At 39.6% G+C, this 19,167-nt stretch overlaps 3 protein-coding genes across 4 annotated transcripts; 1 reads left to right on the top strand and 2 right to left on the bottom strand.

Moving 5' to 3' along the window:
• Positions 1-4,170: 4,170 nt before the first annotated feature.
• On the bottom strand, positions 4,171-8,156 carry pcare1 (photoreceptor cilium actin regulator 1). The gene is made up of 2 exons (XM_041972574.1): positions 4,792-8,156; positions 4,171-4,407 (listed from the first exon to the last, which is right to left on the bottom strand). The coding sequence occupies exons 1-2, from the start codon at positions 8,154-8,156 to the stop codon at positions 4,284-4,286; spliced, it is 3,489 nt and encodes a 1,162-aa protein (XP_041828508.1). The 3' UTR covers positions 4,171-4,283.
• Positions 8,157-10,313: 2,157 nt separating this feature from the next.
• spdya (speedy/RINGO cell cycle regulator family member A) lies at positions 10,314-15,552 on the top strand. Of its 2 annotated transcripts, none has more exons than XM_041971323.1 (7): positions 10,314-10,412; positions 11,156-11,404; positions 11,513-11,571; positions 11,657-11,742; positions 12,665-12,836; positions 13,022-13,373; positions 15,041-15,552. In XM_041971323.1, exons 2-7 carry the CDS (start codon positions 11,185-11,187, stop codon positions 15,100-15,102), a joined length of 951 nt encoding a protein of 316 aa, XP_041827257.1. In that variant the 5' UTR covers positions 10,314-10,412; positions 11,156-11,184; the 3' UTR covers positions 15,103-15,552. The 2 variants fall into 2 exon arrangements, with proteins under 2 accessions (XP_041827257.1, XP_041827256.1); XM_041971322.1 differs by lacking the exon at positions 10,314-10,412 and adding an exon at positions 10,875-11,009.
• Positions 15,553-15,975: 423 nt separating this feature from the next.
• Positions 15,976-18,864, bottom strand: trmt61b (tRNA methyltransferase 61B). Its single transcript, XM_041971315.1, has 7 exons — positions 17,877-18,864; positions 17,684-17,786; positions 17,198-17,388; positions 17,016-17,107; positions 16,334-16,524; positions 16,179-16,262; positions 15,976-16,100 (listed from the first exon to the last, which is right to left on the bottom strand). Exons 1-7 carry the CDS (start codon positions 18,603-18,605, stop codon positions 16,066-16,068), a joined length of 1,425 nt encoding a protein of 474 aa, XP_041827249.1. The 5' UTR covers positions 18,606-18,864; the 3' UTR covers positions 15,976-16,065.
• Between the last annotated feature and the right edge of the window lie 303 nt (positions 18,865-19,167).

Consider the following 19,167-nt stretch of genomic DNA (forward strand, 5'->3'; position numbering starts at 1 on the left):
TGCACAGAGACTAGCCATGCATGTTGTAATATTAGTTTCAGGCTCACCATCCGTATGAATCAACGCTGAGACCTCATTAGTAATCCATTTTCTGTCAAGTCTGTAGATGTATAAATGGACTGTTAGTGGGGAGGACATTGCTAACGTTACATGACCATTTCTACATGCTGTGAATCTGTTGCATCTAAGTTGGATTATTTCCTTTAAGAGAAGTCTTGAACTCTGACTTCCACTCCCTGTGACATTTTATAACAATCCATTCCCAGTTTTAAGGACCATTTCCTGGTTAAAGAGATGAAGATTTTGTCCATTTACTAAAGGTCTACACTACTAATTGCTGCCCAGCGGACTTTTACATCACAATTATGGCTTCTTCATAATTTAAAGACCAGCATATTCACCCTAACCCTCCTCCTGTAACTGTAATTTAAATGGCTGTTAAAGGGCATTGAGTACTGAATATTTTAGACTAAAGGTATTGGTCACTAGTACTACACAGCCATAGCAGATGCAATAAGTCATGAGAGATTTGTACTCTGTGGCATCAGCTCTATATGTAATTTTACCTCTTTTTGTTGGGTTTATTGCTTTCTCTTTGGGGGGGGGGGGTGTCTTTAAACTCCAATGAGTCATATTTTCAAGACTCAGAAATGACTATTCAATAAAAAGTTCAATATGCTGGGAAAAAGAAAACCCTCCAGCAACAATCACACCAACTGGACAACCAGCACGTCCCAAAGGCACACCTTTTTATTATTTAATTGGTGATTAGTTTTATTATATTCTGTGTTAGTGACTTTGTCAATCATTTTGTCCCTCATGACAGGTCATGTTTTTTTGTGTGTCTCATTAAATGTATTTTATAAATAGCATGGTGGAGGCAGACGTGGACTTGCTATGTGGCATACAATGCATTTTCCTGGTGGGCTGACGTGTTTTTGGTCTGATGTCAGACTGGTCCATAAAAGCAGGTGGATGGGGACCCCTTATGCTCTTTGGGGGATCCCCTGGGGGTCCCAGACTTCAAATTGGGAACCACTGCCCTAGACCATTTTGCGGGGATGATGAGATGGTCTATCATCTATGTTGGTCATGCCCTTTTGCAAAGAGAGTATGGGCTTTCATGTTAGCGTATCCAGAATATGTATAATTGCCAATTAACTAACAAAAATATATTGTATGACTGCTTGAAAGAGAAATATAAAAGTAAGATTTATCACTGGTGGGTTGTTGTGAACTGTGTAAAAGATGGGTTATAGAACGCAAGAAACATTTTAGTCTTCAAGAAATTTAGTGTCCCTGAAGAACCTGTGGTGAAATCCGTAGTAAATATAGTAAAAGAATACATGACGAGAGACACAACTTGTAAAACAAAGGAAGAAACGTTTAAGTGTTAGTTACCAAAAGAATTTGAACATAGTGCTTAGTGAAAATGAAGGATTTTGGTTGCCTTCTTTTTGTGTACTGTAGTTATTATGGGTTATGAGTTTTGTTATATTATTTTTTTTTATCCCCTTTGTTTTTGTAAAGCCATCAAAAGAATAATTTCACTCAAAGGTTTATATATAGCAATTTGGAAACGTTTTGTTCATAGCCAGAACACAATGTAGGGGCAGCCAGGAAACTACAGCTGTGACTGTTGAAACCCTGTTTTAGGCAAGAAAAATTCACTCTAATTTTTTGTTTTTCTCTAATCTTGCAATGTACCTGTGTTCTGAAATGGGCCATATAATCTACAAAATAGTAAGCAGCACTGTGCAGTAAATATATAGTGAGAATTATAAGGCCAAAACACTTGTCACATTTGCTGTGACATTACAAATTCTGATTGTGAAATGTAAAAAAATACAGTTTCTTAAACATTTGAAGAATGACCTCAGGACTTTAAAATTTCCTTATAATCTTGTAATATAAGATAGTTACCATGAATGACAAAATAATCTTTCATCTTTTCAGCCATTAGCTACGTGAAAATTTGTGCCACAAATCCTTGAGTAAAAACTGTTTAATCCATGCAACAGCTACAGGGACACCAGTTTACTTTTGCTAGCATAAATTGATTAAATTAAGCTTGATGGCAACACATCAGAATTTGTATCAACTAATATATTTTAGAACCAAAGAATAACAAAAGAAAGGAAATTCCTGTTAAACTGATTTTGTATTCAGGGCTCAAACAATGCTAGCATGCTCAACCAAAACAGAGAAATAGACTTATTTGACCTGTAAACCTGTTTTGACTCTCAGTGTGAAATTTTAAAAGCATAAGTAGAAAAACAATTAATTAAATAAATTAGGCAGTGCTAATTGATGCAACAATAACATAAAATGGTCACATGTTCTTTATTATAAATGAAGAAATCATAAAAAATAAGATTAAAATGACAGATTAATAAAAAAAAAAGTCTAATATTGTCCCCATGTTTGTTCATAACAATGTCGTAGGGTCCCAGAACCTTGAGTTGGGCTAAGCAGTATAAAAAAGAAGAAAAGTGAAAAAAAAAACACCTCTCTACGAAATAATAACATAAATTGACAAGAATTAGATAGTTCATGATAAAGTCTTATGTTTAAAATAAAACAGTATTGTGCACGTGTTTTTAGCCGGCTCCAACCTTCCTTCTGAATGAAAATCGCATGTAGACTTCAGTCAGGTTTCAAACAATGTCGCAGCACTGAAAATCTCTAATGATCTTCTTTTCCATTTTAATTTGGACAATAAATGTACTGTTTTTACCGTCTTATGTAATTAATAGTTTTCAATCTTTTTAAATACATATTTTCCACATTCACTTGTGGAGTACCTCAAGGATCCATACTGGGCCCTGTCATGTACTCGTTATATCTTCTGCCTTTGGGTCCATTTTCCTTTCAATTTTCCTTTCCATTGCTTTGCATGAGACATTCAAATCTATCTGTGAGAGAAAATCAAGTTATGAAATTCTTTATTTATTTTGACAATATGGTTATAATTTTTTGTTTGTATAGAAGACGTATGTAACAGTCAGTGTTCGCATGTCTTCATTGGCTTCCTCTTTATTGGGAGTGAATTAGATTTTATTACTGGTTTTTAAGGCTCGTAAAGGACCCCAGCCAATCTGGATGAACTTTTACATCATCATACTCTTTCTGATTAACTGAGAATAACCAACTAAATGCCTTCAAATGTCCCATGACCTTAACACAGAGATAGGTGATTGTGTCTTGGCTGCTCCAAATCTGTAGATAAACTTCTCAGTTTATAGGCTATATATGCTTAGACCTCGGAAACTTTATAATTAAAGAACATCACACAAAAAGAAAGTGTCGAAGACCCAACTTTTCACATTGGCATTTTGTTCATGCAAAGCCTCATACAGTTGTTTTGTTCTTTACATTTGTTTATTTTTGATTGCTTCCTTTTAAAACAACTTTAAGTGTCTTAAGCAGATGACCTACCAACAAATTACTCAGTGTTGATTATGTAACCTTTAACTTTGCATGATCTGAGAGTGCACTTGATCAGACTTGTGTAATATAAAATAATTGCCTAAAAAATGAGTGCACTTGAACATTTTTCCATAACCAAAGGATAAGAAGCGTATGTTGTAAACATGAAACTTAAGATCTTGCTTATGTGCAAATACAATGCAAATCCAAAGATCACCATTTAACCCCTTGGAACCAGATGTCCTGTGGGCAGGATGTGACAAATAAAAATGTATTTTACCATTGGAAAGCTAAGATATTTGAGATTTGATTATCTATACAATACCAGGCTACGACCAGTGCTATAGATTCAGTAAACACTTATTTCTCATCAGTCACAAATTGAATTTATTTTTTAAGCCATACTGTACTCCAGTAGCAGATGATACTGCAACAAAATGCTCCTGTTACATCAGCAAGTAAAAGTAGTGTAATAAAATAGTTTATCCACAACAAGTCTTTAATCCATAAAAAACAGTTTTTAGGTAAAAAATTTAAGGATTTAAATGGGTTATTGAGCTCCAGTAAATCTAAATGGAAACATGGTTACATATAAAACCTTGTGAATGAATGAATGAATGAATGAATGAATGAAACTTTGTCACTGCATCAAATTTTTTTTCCAGTACAAACCCGTCCAAGAGTAGACAACAACAACATATTTTTTTTTTTTTTTTTTGAATGCGGAGGTGTGTTACTTCAGCTGAGTGGATAGAATTAGCTCCTCTTCACTTCCCTTTGGAATAAACAATATCAGCTTAAATCCTCAGTAAAGCCTGCTAATCCATAATCCCAGTAGCCTTGTGTTGGCCTCATTAGTCCCTGTGCAAGGCCTGTCCAACAATACACAAGTCCGGGTGTGATGCAGAGCGTGGTGTAGCTCTGAGCTCTGATTGGCTACCCCATAAGTCACCGTCTCTGATTGGTTCATCATCTAGCCTATAGGAAAGAATGAAGACAGTTGTCTTTAGTAATTAGGCAAGTGTGCCAGTTGGGTTTGAGTCCACTATTATCAGGAATGGTGCTTAACGGAGCTTAATGGCTGACGTGACTGAGTTTACATAGTAAACTTGGAAGAAAACATGTAAGGTCACACAATATAGCATCACGTTGGATGACAACTTTCTGATAAAATAGTCAGCTTACATATTATATTTTTCATTATTATTAAAATTAAAATTGGTTATTGCCAACTTAATCAAGTCTTACTGCAGTATGTTTTTCCCTTCCCCTTCCTCAAACTTGGTTTGAGAATTAAGGTAAGTATAAAATTCAACAATGAGTTTGAAGATTTAGGATACAAAAAAAATAATAAAATCTTACCCTTGGCAGCATATTGCTGGCTCACTCCCACAAGTCTCAGCCACTGAGATACCTTGAGAGCGTGGTGGCAGACTTAAACTTGGCCTTCGGTCTGATTGGCTACGTCTGACAAAGGGTCGAGGTCCTTGAACAGATACAGGAAACCTTCCTCGATTCCCCCAGGTACTTGAGATAAAGGAGACTCTGGTAGAAGTCCATGCTTGAGGTGGTTTGGGAACTGCACAGGGCTTGGCCTCAAACATGGATGGAGACACAGGGCAGAAGACTGAACGGGCATTGCTGAACATCCGAGCACTGGATGAGTCTTCACTGCTGTTCTCCCTTGACAATCTTTGAACTTTCGGTGATGCTGGTGGCGATGGGGCTTTAAAAGGATATGAAGGGGCTGTGTTTGAGTTTAAAACATTCTGCTTTCCAACAGGTGGACTGGGTAGTCTCCGGTGAACAGCTGGTGGTGCTGGGAGTGCTCTGTGAACAGGAGGGCTGGCTGTCAAGGGGGGTGAAGGTTGCTTTTTTAAACAGTGGGGACTGGGAAGTCTTCCATGTAAGGTGCTTGGGGTAGAGGGTGTGGAAGGTAACATTCGTCCTCTAGAGACAGGTGGGGTAGCAGGCGGTTGGGTTGTGGCTACAGGAGAAGGCACTATAGATGTTGTGCTATTAGGTCCAGGCACTGAAAGGTTACCACTTTGCTGTTGATTTTCTAATTCATGTTGACTGTTAGATGTTAATAAGCAATTTGTTGATGATTTCCCTGAATTAGACTCTGAAGATTGTTTTAGGTGTATGATGTTTCTTGCTTGCTGGTATAAAGAATCTGATTCCACTCCTTGATCTATCCTTGGCTGAACATCTGGTTGGCTGACTTTTGACAAAACAGTTGTTTCTTGTTTATCTACTTTGGCTGGAGAAATAACCTTGGCGGATAGTGGCAGGCCTCCTTTACTTGGTAGCACCGTAACAGACTGAACTGAGGCTTTAAGTCGTTGTGATACTCCAGCCCTTTTCAACACAGGTGACTTTCCTACTTTTGTAACCCCATCTCCTGTTGTATTGGATCCACTCTGTGCACTTTCGAATGACTTGTCCATTAATACTTCCAGTGGGGGTGGAGGAAGATTATCCAGATCTAAGTAATCAGTTTTCTCTGATATTGCGGGTTCCGGCCTACAGCTAGTTATCCCAGAACTGAGCACAGCTTCCACATTTCCTAAACCAGGCAAGACTGGAACACCACACCTGCGGACACCTTTTAGAGGCCCAAGAACTTTAGGATCTTCTGTTTCCTCTATGCCTTGACTGAAGGTGTCAATCAGTTTTCTGACAGAGTTCCTGCCTCTGTGGAAGCCAGGGGAAGGCCGTGGTGATAAAGGAGGGCTGGGAGGTGGGGTGGCTTTTATGGGAAACTTGGATGGTTGCTCACCTTTCTGTTTATCTTCTTCCACTTCATTGGTCTGCTCTTCTTTTTTATTGGTGCACTTTAGGCTTATTTTGTCTTTATGTGATTTGGGATTACTGTCCTTATCTAATAATGAATTTTTGCGAGTTGTTGCTGGAGATTGTGCTGGTGAGTTTCTTTGAGTTAGTTTAATTGTGTTAGCGTTATTTAGTGGAGCCGTTTTAGAGTTTCCTCCCACCTTGCTTTTACTCAATTTCTGCAACCTCTGATTTAAATCCTTTTGTGTCCTTTCTAGTTCAAGCAATGTAGGATCTTCCCCTTTGCTCCGCAGGGATTCTGCTGAACGGGAACGTTGTCCTCTAGTTGGGGTCTTTTTGACTACTGCCCTCCGAACAGGGGCTGCTGTTTGAGGTCTCTTTGGAGATCGTATCTCCTCCTCCGTCCACTCACGTCTGCTAGTTTGTGGGCTACCTGCAACTTTTGCCTTAGCACTGGAGTTCTGTTTTGGAACAAACTGTATCCGACCACTTATAGCATTTTTCATTTTGAGAGTCATTTCAACATTTCGTGGATTTTCTATTCGCTTTGGTGGTAGGCGATGTGGATTTTTTTCACTATTAGATTGCATTCTAAATGCCACTTGCACATCTCCCACTCCTTTATTCACCTCCTCCTCATCGTCATCATCCTCTCCATCGTCTAAAGAGAATGATCCCAGTAATGAGTCTTTTTGGTCATTAGGCATTATGGTACATATAGAACCAAGAGAGTTTAAAGAAGTGAGTGAAACACTTGGACTTATTTGACTCCGTTGATTTTGCTTTGACAGTCCTGAAATGTTCATGGAAGTGTATCCCATAGGACTGGCAATGGTTCTATTTGTGCCTGTGGACCCACAGCTTTCTCGTCTATGCTGTTTTTCAGATCCAGCAAGCGATTCATTCTCAGCCCCAATTCCACTGTCCTCACTAAACAGAGCAGAATCTTCTGGTCCAGGCTTGCGCAGAGAGGCCATTTCAATACGGGTTATGAGTTGCATTAATCTAGCCTCTATGGAACGCTTGACTTTCAGTTTCTCTTCTAAAAGCTCTGAGACTGAGGCAAAGTACTCTACTGCCTCTTCTAAAGCAGAGTCCCCAATTCCACCAACGGTCCGACTCACACTTCTCATCCTCTGTGTGGTGTACTGAAGCAGCTGCTGCAACAAATCCGGTGGGGGATCAGCATTAGCAGAGCCAGGCTTCAGAGGTGTGGAGGATGAGAGGTTTTTCATTTGGCTTGGCCAAGCAAGATTTTCTCCATTTTCTTGCAAAACTTTTTCCCCCTCATCTGCCATCTCTTCCAATCCTTGAATAATTTCCTCGTAGCGTAAAGCTATGAAGGCCACCATTGGCTGAACATAAACTTGAGTCTGGGTAGTTTCTTCCAAAAGTCCAAGAAGTATGTCATATTTGTTAATGCTTGGATTCAAAAAGGCATAAGCAGCTTGGTGAGCTTTAACCAGAGGTTCTGGAAAGTCCACTTTTTGATCTGCCACATCTTTGTCTTTATCTTTGTCCTTGACTTTCTTTTTGGGAACTTTTGCAGCTTTGGCATTTTTCTTTGGTTTTCTTGGCTTTTTGTCTGCAATATCCTGCTTTTCAGTGTTTTTCTCTTTTTTCTGTGATGCTGTGCTATTGTCCATTACTTGAGTCTCCATTTTATCAATGCTCACTGCCTCCATGTTCACTTGCTCAGTAACATTTCTCTTTTTTTGTGGTGTCATTTGTGTCTCTTTCTGAAATACCTGGCTATGTGCAGCTGCCTTTTTCTCCTTTATATCCATATTTGTAGATCCAGGTGAATTATGACTGTCTCTGTCTTCAAACTGGGAAGGTCCAGGGTTTTGTGGAGGTACAGGGGGTAGCATTCTCCCCTTCCTCATTATACCAAGAGCGGCAAAATTACCTCGGGATGGTGAGCAGCCCATCTTTGATGTTTTCCAGTACAAGCTGCTTCTGTGTCCTTGGAGACCGATTCACCAGAACAGACAGGGAAATATGGGATGAAAAAACAGTCGACGTTCTTAACCACCTGCTGTATCTGTCATTTTCAAATAGCTGAGGTTGTTGACTCTGATAAGATCCATTTCCACAAGGAGGCTGCCGAAACAAAATATATTTAAATCCATTTTACAAATGGCTTCCACTTGTAAAAAATCTGCTAAATAAATCCACAGACTGGCGGTCATGTTTATTAAAATTTCCTTGTAGCATGCTCTAACATGTATCCTTCTGTACCTTACAAAGGACACACAGCTGAGAGGATTAGCAGGGCTTTCAGTGAACTCCTCTGCCTGCACATATGTCACGTTAAAGCAAATAAAACTCACCTACTTCTAAGAACATAAGCTCATTTGGGTAATGAGGGCTGGCTTCAGGTGGCTTTTTATAGCCTGGAAAACAATATCCCACTATTTAGCTCCAATTAAAGGAAAAAAAATCGCTCTTTCAACTAAAAGTGAAAGTGGTTTGTATAAAAACATGAATGATTGGTTTCATTCTATTAATAAGGTTTGATATGGCTTAAACTGTGAATAATATAAACATTTTGCATGATAAAGGGTGCCACTGTTGGTCATTATACCCACAATGCATCAAGATTTAAGTCTTTAAGTTAATTTTAGTGGTCTATCTGTCTTTTCAACTCTATATCTTGAATCAGTTCATGGGAACAGGAAGATAAGCTTCTAAAATAACTTAACCTATCATCACCTCTCTGTAGTGGAGACAACAATTTAAAAAAGAAAAGATTGCAATAATCTTTCCTCTTGTAACATTCTAATGCTATCATGAAAACAACACAACGTGATGAAACAAATTAACTGGAATATATAAATTAAATAGACAGCCCAGTGCTGTGGTGGTTAGCACTGTTGCCTCATAGCAAGAAGGTTTCTAGTTTGAGCCTTGAAAGGGGGGTTTATGCACAGGGTGTACATGTTCTTTCCGTGCATGTGTGGATTCTTTCCACATAGTCGGACTACACGGAGAGAATCCATATATGCACCCATATGCACTCCCACAGCACAAAAAAATGAATGTTGGGTTAATTGGTGTCTCTAAAATCTCTATAAGTGAGCTGGTGGTTGTCTATTTATAATGGACCTGTCCAGGGTGCGCCCTGCCCCTTGTCTGATGCCAGCTAGGATTGGCTGCAGGATCCCTGTGACCTTGCATTTGAATCAATGGATGGATAGATATAAATGAAAGAAATAAACATATTCAGGATTTGTGTAACATGGTGTGGATTAGAATTACAGCATTGCTTAATCATGTCTACAGAACAGAGATTACATAACTACAGAACATAACTTTTAATTCTGAAGATATGTAGATAAAGAGCATACCAAATGTGGGGATATATTTATTCATTGGGAATAGTAAGTGACATAGTGAGTACTAGTATATAATAGAATTTAAAATAGTTTTCCTCACAGTGATCAAGTTTTATTGGATCTATAAAATCTCATAATTCCATATTTGCACTTTGCGCTCAGACTGCAGATTTACTTATGGTTCAGAGTTTCTAAAAGTAGAATGGGACGCAGAACATTCAGTAATTAAGCCCTTCTCTGTGAAACCACCTCACATTTTAGGTTTGGGAAACAGACACGCTTTCTAACTTTCAGATAATGTTTAGAACTTTCCTTTTTGATAAAGCTTATAGATGTGTCCTTGCTCCAACCCACCTAATATAAATTTGACTAATCTGGATCTTATAATGTAATTGTTTTAACTGGATTATAATTTGGACTACAATGACAGGTGGTTTTGTTGTGAATTATCAGTATACAAATAAATATGAACTTAATTGTGTGTACTTGCAGCATATGCACTATTGTCAAAATAAATTTAAAAGTTGAGTTGTATTTTCTTGGTTTGCTAAATAAAGGTTAGGGGGAAAAATTAGTCTGGTTTCAAATTATCTTATTTTGAATGAAACTTGCTCCATAATCTTCATGTGTATCATCTGAGTAAGATTTTTTTGTTAATATTTAAACATGTTTGCGAACACCCTCCGTAACCACTTGTTTTCCATCACTGAATGACATAAGTGGTGGTGGATCGTGGTTGAAAGACGATGAAGAAGAGATGAAAGAGAAAAGAAGAAGAAGACGCGCCGCGCGCCGGTATGCTGGTGTGCTCTCGCGGCAGGTCTTTCTAAGCTGCTAACTTCAAGTCTGGTCAGTTTAACATTTTCAGCTTGTCAAATTGACTCCTCGTCAAAGAACCATTTTTTTTTTTATCTTAAAGGCTCATTTTTATAAGTGTGTCGCAGTTATGCTAACAGTCGTCGTAGCTTTTGGTAGCGCTTTCCTTCTTTTAAGCTAACAACTCGACCGCGTCGTTTAGAAATCATCAGGAGTTACTTATGAAATTAATAAAATCCCAAAATACTTTTAAACCTGTCTGCTAAGCGTTGATTTATGAAAACACGGTTTAAATAGTGCTGTGTAACGTTAGCTGCTGTCTTCCCATGTTATAGACGATTGTCTTAATTATCTTTTGTGTAAGTGCTGCGTTTGCGGTTAAGCATTTTAATGTCTGAGCCAAAAATTTTATGTTCAGACCGGCGGAGTGATTGGTTGATAAGTTTATTACCATCAATTTTGATTAATTGGTTAGGTCATTGTGTACATATGTGCTTGTTCGCTATGGGACAAAGAACTATATGTTTTTGCGCATGTAAATTAGCCCACGAAGCCCTTGTGAAATGTCTATAGACTTGAGTGATGAAGCACCTCATCTGACTTTTCTACATTTTTCCGAGACAGCAAAAAGTATAAACATTTTTTAAACTAAATCTAGTCAGATCTTAAAGCTAAAGAAAGCCAGACTACTTGCAAGTGGTGAAAACTACGACTAAGTAATGCTAACCCTAAACTTTCATACTACTGCTTTCTGTCCTCTCTTCATCTCTAGTCGGCTGACGTAATTAGCTTGAGTAGCTGTAGCATGATGAAGACTCCTCCTCCCCCTACTTCTCTGCGGGTCAAACGCAGAAATGTACGCCAGATCAGAAGACACGTCTGCTTAAACCGAGCCAGCGGTGAAGACGAAGGCTCTCTGTGGAAGATCCAGCACAACCAGCGTGACTTGCGATACACCAGAGTGCCCATGTCCTCAACCACTGTCGTCCAGCGGCATGAAATGGCTTCATACTTCCAACTTTTTGGTAAATAAATATCACAGTTAATCAAGCTTACATCATTTAGATCATTCACACTCAAGTTAAGCAATCATATATGTAGTTTAAAAAAGTAATCTTTTATTCTGGTTTCAGATGATGACCTGATTCAAGACTTTCTGAGAATGGATTGTTGCTACAAAATGACAGACAAGGTAAAAGCTTAACTGTGGTGAAAGCAATAAACTTTTAAAATGCTGATTTTGTACTGACTGGATCTCTTCCCCCCTTATTCATCAGTACCTTTTAGCCATGACCTTTGTGTACTTCAAACGGGCCCGCTTTACTATTGCCGAATACACCAGAAAGAACTTTTTCATTGCCCTGTAAGTTCAGAGATATGTTAATACATTCTTCAATAAAACTGGTGTCATGGGTTTTATCCACCATGTTGGGGTGTTACTGCTCCTGTTTACATCTGTTCTTTCAGGTTTCTAATTAGTAACGCGTGTTAAAAATATGTCTAAAACACGAGAGAAAAAATCTACTAATTGTGATACGCTTACAAGAGAAGCCAGTAATCATTACGACAAAAAAAAAATAGCACTAATTAATAACTTTGATCTTTACAAGCTGCTGAACAATGAAGGAAGTTCAGATTTAGGTGTGCTGCAACACTTCCCAGATGTCGTTGCTTACCTTCTGTTTGGTGTAAGTTCGAACATCTGCCTAGAATTTAAAAACTAGTGATCATTAAATGCACATGCAGCCAGTTTTTTAAATGGATGGATAAAGATCTGCGAGTCTGCAAACTGTCAGCTGCAACTACACCACCATACTGAAAATGAATATGTTAATATATATTTTCTAATATTTCGATTCTGAAATCAGATATATAACCTGTGGATTCATTTCTTTTTAAATGAATGAATAAAGGAGAGTGCCTTGGAGTTTTTTGTAGTCTAGTCCTGAAAGTTTTGACTAAATCTACAGCAGAATTGCACTGGGACATGTTAATCAGAGCACAACAAACAATCCCAGTCTTGTCAAGAGCTGGGGGTCTAGCTGTGTAAACAACTCTGTGAAAAGATGAAATATTTGTCAGAAATTCAGAATAAGATAAAACGATGATGACCACTGCATAACTGCTGTAAACAGAATGCTGTTCCCATCATGGTGGATTAATCCCACACTTCTGTGCGTGGTGACGTATGTGCACATTCTCACATCCCTTCCTGAAAGTGAACTTTTTTTGGTCATTGCTTTTACACTGCATCCCTAATTTCTGCTGTTGTCTCCCATCTGTAGCTATCTTGCTAACACTATGGAGGAGGATGAGGAGGAGAGCAAGTATGAAATTTTCCCATGGGCTCTGGGTAAGAACTGGAGGAGGCAATTTTCCCGCTTTCTCAAGCAGCGAGATGAGCTGTGGGCTCGCATCCAGTACAGAGCTGCTGTCAGCAGGCGCTGCTGTGAGGAGGTACGTGCAATTCTAAACACCTGAAATTTGAAAGTGATAAATGGTTTCTTTGGGAATTCTTAATGGTCTATTGGCTGCACAGGCGATTTTTTTTCCTTTCATTGCTTTAGTTTTGTGCTAGATGCTGTGTGTGTCTGAGCATAACTGAAGCTGTACTGATTTATTTCTTCGATGGTGTCCCCCAGGTGATGGCTATTGTTTCCTCCCACTATGTGTGGAAACGTCGGCGGTCTGACCACCACAGCGGTGCCCAGCGGCGGTACAGCGATGGAGGCCAAGCCCACTTTCCCCGTGGGCCCTCTGCCTCCCCGGTCTCCTGTGCCCTATGTAACTACAGCAGCAGGTTACATCACAGCCCTGTTTCTTCTTCGACTTCCAGATGCTGCTCTGCAAAGACCCTGGAAATCGGCTATCCACACTCGTTTGCCTCAGCCATTAGCTTGGAGATAACCCCACCTAGAGCCTCTCATAGGAAAGCAGGGGAGACTAAAAGCAAGGCACAGCAGTCATGCTGCTTCTGTCCTGAGGAGGTTCCAAGTAGGTGCATTCATCTTGAACTATTATTTGCAGCATGTTTGGTTTAGTGTGACCAAAAGTTAACCCAAACAACTCTGTCCATTTGTGAAAAGAGAAGGAAGTTTTCAGTTCTAAAGCCGAAGCATACAGAGCTCCATTAAGCGTGTGGTTTGGATTTTTCTTTTGGATTATTTTTGTAATTTCTTTGCAGTAACTGTTGAAGTGATGTGACACTTGGCAGGACACATTTCTTTCTGACTGCTTTGTAGAGGCTGATCTGTGACATAAGACAGCGACTGGCTGCAAAAGCAGCAGCTGCTTCTCTGACTGGCAGTGATTGGATTTCCTAGATTTCAGCTACATTTGTGATCAAATATGTGACGTCGTAGACACGTTTCTGACTGTTCTGTTTGAATTATCAATGCGCCAAAGTATTCGAGAAATATAATTTCAACATTCACTGTGTACTCAAAACTGCTGCTCCAGTGTGTAACAGCCAGAATTGAATCACAGTCTTCATGTTGATAGTGAAGTCTGCCTCCACCTGCCTCAGCAGCTATCACTGAATGGAAAACTAGCTGTTGTAGTTGTCCTTCTAAATACGGTGGTGCGGATTTTTCCTACAGCTGGATATGAGTTAATGCAGTGGTTCTGGAGCTGGAGCTTTTTCTACAAGGTACCCCTTTAGAGGAAGAGGAATAACGATCTGTTATTTATTCATAGCACAAATGATGGCTGATGGACTAATGTGGAGTCATAATGTCACTAAAACAAATTAAGAGCTGAATATGGAGCAAATATGTCTTTAACATGGAGCAGTTTCATTATTACCTGCTCGTCAGTAAACTCAGCTTCTGTTTTATGCAGTGTTAAGTTTTCAGTAGAAAGAAGCTAAAGCCTGCTAGACAATGTGCTGTTCATATGTTTTCAGAAACCCATCTACAGCTATCGCCTTGAAGACATCGTCAAGTTTATTTTGGCATAGCCCTAAAATCCTGATCACATAATTAACACCTGCTGTCATAAAATTATCAAACGCACAAGTTTCACTTTGCTCTAATCTGATTTCTGTTAACATGTAAAACAGTCATTCAGAGGCAAAGCTAGAAGCTCAAATCAAAATGTTTGCAGTATGCAGCTCATTCAAGTTTATGTCAACTGCTGTGGCAACAACACAGTGATTTTTGGCTGGCTTATAAGTTCATTTTAAACCACGATGTGCAAAATGAACTTGCTAACAGAATCCTATGTGTGCAGATTCCTGCTGAAATGTGGCAGGCTGTAACTGGAAGGCAACAGATGATGGGTGGTTTGCTACTCAAGTTATAGTTTCTCGTTTCTTTCCATGTCGGAAGTGAATATTCTATTAACTGGATTATACTTTATACAGACTTCTGCTGCCCCAACTCGAACTTTAAGTTGCACTACTTATATTTTGCTTGCTTTACTTCTGTATACTGAGTAATAGCACTGGTGTTTGATTCATGCAATCCCATGGTTGCTTGTCTTTGCAATGGTCACACTGCAGGATGATCATCTTAGTCTCTGGCTGCCTTTTTAGTTGCAAGACGACCTTTTACTATTTATTTTTATGTGTATGATTCAAAGTTATGCTTGAAGGACTTGCATAATTTAAATGGCTTTCACTTGTTCTAAAACACATTTTTCTATCTTTCCTCTTTTTTTAGGAGAAGCTTCTTCCTGTGACTCCACATATGATGCCTTCATGGACTGGATTAATGAGATGTAAAGCATCAGAACGCCTCTACAGCTCAATTCAATCCGTTTAATGCCTCGCTTTCTAAATCAACTTGCACTTCTCACTTTAAAGTGAAGCTCTAAATACCCCCTAGTTTGTCTTTCTCCTCTAAAACAAAATGTATTCATGTTGAGATAACTATCAAACCATAACAGAAACATGAACTAATGTTAATACATAGAAACATGAAAGGAGTTTTCTGTTATTTGCTCCGTAAGCTGTTCCAGGTATTGTTCTATTTATTTATTTATTTATTTATACATTATTTAATTTATTCACAGTTTTGGAATTTGTCATCCTGTTTCCACAGCTGTATTTCTCAGTCAACTGGTTTATATTTGATGCGTGTCCTTAGCAACCTGTTACATAGTGGGACTCTACAGTGCTTTTCAGGTCTGTTTCCAATGTGCCTGTTTGATGAAATACAAGGTTAAATGAGAATTTGTCTGGTAATTGTATTTATTTATTACCACAATCTGCTCTACTGCACTTTTGCAGATGTGTGTTATGTCATTGTATGGAACAGGACACAAACGAACACGAAGCATTTAAAAATGAAGTAATGCAAACTCAGTATGAACATATTATACATACCAAAAATGCAGAAGCAGTAAGTGGAAAAATTAAGTACACAAATAATATTGAAGTATTTTTTTAACCCTTAAATGTGTTTCATAGCATTTTTCACCAAGCTACAAGTCTAAGTTTTTAGTTATATACTGACAGTGTAATATCAGTTGTCTTCTGAGCTTGTTCTTCATAATTTTTAGGTTTCTCATTGTGTCCACAGACATACATACACACGGGCTGCGATAATTACTCTTTTTAATTTCAAGCAAATATTAAGAAGACTTGAACCAAATGTCGTCTTTACTTAGCATTTTATTTAGCAGAATTTTGTCCAATGACATCATTTGGCTCAATTTAATTCCAGGTCTTCTCAAGGGATTGTAGCTACTGCACATATTTCCTCAGTTTGACCAGGAATGCTGGAAAAACAAAAATAGATAATGAGCAATCACACCAAATATTCAGAAACTGAGTTGACAGTTGTGCTACGTTCTGACCTGTGTGGCTCATTTGTTCAGGATGAGGTCTGGCAATGTAGGGAATACTCCCAAAGGTCAGGCTGCTGTCCTCTGTGCTCGTTTCTGAAATAAGATGGAAATCTGAGCATGGAAAGCTTTAAACATGAGCATCCAAATGGGTTAGTTTGACTCACCTCTGTCAGTCTCGTCTTCCTGACTCTGGTCTTTGTCTGGAGTTGGAGCTGTCCTGGTGTGGTACTGCCCATCTTTCTGCACGGCTGGGGCCACCACCCACTTCCGGACTGGAACCTCTATGATGCGTTCAAACAGAAACGGCAGTGCAGAACATCGGACCCCCTCCAGCAGGTCGACGACCTGCGTTATGCTGCGTTACAGACAGAATGCTGCGTAACTGGTTTAAAGTTGATTTTCTCCCCCCCCCCCCCCTTAATGTTGCAACTTGACAGACTAGCTCTCATGTTTCAGTCACTCACTGAAAACTATATTACCTGGTTTCTTCTTATCTTAAAACTAATCTAGTGCTACCATATAACTAGATTAATGCTGCTGTGTAGCTTCATGCTAACATCAGGCTAATCACCTTACATAACATTAGAAGTTGTACTTGCACAGGAACAAAAATCTGTTGTAGAAATGTGCAGCCAAATGTCTATTTTTGAATCCCAAAACCACTTTAAATTTCACTTCAAGCTAGTGTAGTGACACTGGTGAATGATGCATTTCTGGAAAGACATTTCTGCCCTCCTACAGTCACCTGCCAGTCACTTGATATAGCACCTGATCCCTCGAGCTCCGCCTCTGATTTTGAACTGTTAGTGTTTTAAATAAATCTACTATAAAACAACAGTTACACACTTGGCAAGGTAGACGGCACACACAGCTCCGGGGTGCAGATGGGGGAGCACGGTGGGTAAAACCAAGTGAGGTTTGATTAGGTCGAGAGCCACCTGCACACACAAATGCATGTAGGCAAATAAGCTGATGTCATGAGATCAAACTCCTGCAGTATGTCTGTGTTCATTAAAAGCCCCACTAACCGCATGAAACCCCCGCCCAGCGAGGAGTGAGGAGGCTGTGCAGAGGTCAGCGTTGTGAAAACGCACATTGTCAGGCCATTCCCGCCCTCTTCGCATGCTCCAGGTCGTCCTCCAGTGCTCGTAGTTTAACACAGCCCTCCTGAGGTGGTCTTCTCTGACCTCCAGGCTCAGTACGCTGCCCTTAGAGCCCACTGCAGACACAATGGTGAAAATGACTTAAACAGTTCTGCATTGTGAATGGAAGATTAAATAAAATAACATGATGGTCATGGTTTTTAATGAGGCCAGTCTCTTTCAGAAGTTCACATTAAAATTCAATGCTCACTTTTAACCTCCAACTTTGCTTCATTATCACTTCGGTTTCTATTAAACTGATCGTTTAATGAATATTCTCTTCTCAGCTCAGCTCAGCTTTTAACATCACTCTGGACCAGCTATGTGTGGTTTTCAGTTCAAACTTGATGGAAGTAAAGAAAGACTTCAGACCTGCTCTGGACAGGAACAGAGACATGGCTCCTGACCCAGAGCCTGACTCCAACACATCATCTCCCTCTGTGACATCCATCATCATCAGCATAGTAGCTGCATCCTGAGGAAGAAGGATTGCAAATATTGAAACATACACCCTGAAACTGGACTGCATTTAAGATCTTGATACACAAACACACTTTAAGTCTACCTTGGGGTAGGCAATTGCAGGCCCCCTTTTCATACACAGCACATAGTCTTCCAGACTGGCTCTACGTATGAAGATAGGAACCCCTCGGCTGGTCCTCAGGAAGCTGCCTGCTGGTTGCCCAGCAATGTCATCATGCTGGATGAACCCCCAGCTGCTACACAGACGGGCCCCTGTCTGAAGCTGGAACATCTTCCTAAACTCCACACGCTTCTTTAGATATTCAGCCATGAGCAGCTCCCCAAAGGTGAGCAAGCTGTCCCCAGGAAGAATGGGAGGCACCTGCTTTTCCTCGTGGTGGAATGAAGTGTTTATCTCCTTAGCTGCATCAATTGCCTGATCTGTGTCCAGATCTTTCATGAATGTCTCTGGTCTGCTTTCCTGGTTTGCATTCCCACCCTGTTCCTGCAGGTTCTGCTCTCTCAGCTGCATTACTTCAGGGCTCAGAGTGTCCTGAGGCAGCAGACTGCTGATCCTTTCCAGAGGGGACAGGTGTCGCCTCCTTCTGAACAGCAGATCCTGCCTGGATGTCAGCTTGGCGCTCAGGGATGAGGAGTCCGAGCTGTCGCCCCTATCTTCGTTACATCTCACAGAAGAAGTGGAAAAACTTCTAGCGTCCCTTATACTTTTATAGAGTTTTACAAAAATATTCCTCTGCCTGTTGTAATTTTGACTGGATGTGCAAACTGCCTCCAGTCTATGCATTAATATCAACCTGAAAGGCACAGCCATCACTACATGTTTTAACAAACTATTAAGTACAAAGTCAACCGAACTGTAGAAACCGGTTCAGGTATTAGCACACCTTATTTATCTGCGATTTAAACAACTCAAAGCAGACATACCTTCAGGTGTTATTGAAAATGTACTTCACTGGCTTTATAATAATTACAACTAATTTCTCCTCATTACCCTTTATTTTCTGGCTGTTTACAGAACCGAGGAGGTCACTGAGCTGAAGGGAAACAGTGCCGAAGCACATGTGAACAACGTCATAAATAAGCGCCCGGTGTAGTAATTTAAGTTGGCCAGCAGAGGGAGACTGTCAGCAACAAATATGACCCATTCTTGGAAAATCGGAATTCATGGTTTTCTCCTCTCATTTATGTTAAAACCCTGTTAATATATTGTCATCCACAGAAAAAATACTTATGACCATCTCTGAATTCACAGTAAGATATAGCCAAGCCCAAATGTAAGTGAACGCTACAGAAACCAGCCAAAATCCAAAGGAAACCTCTGAAATGTCACGAATTCATTAACCACTACTCAATTTAAGGAATAAAGGTTAGGT

Source organism: Melanotaenia boesemani, chromosome 20 (genome assembly GCF_017639745.1).
Source record: "Melanotaenia boesemani isolate fMelBoe1 chromosome 20, fMelBoe1.pri, whole genome shotgun sequence".
Lineage (NCBI taxonomy): Eukaryota > Metazoa > Chordata > Actinopteri > Atheriniformes > Melanotaeniidae > Melanotaenia > Melanotaenia boesemani.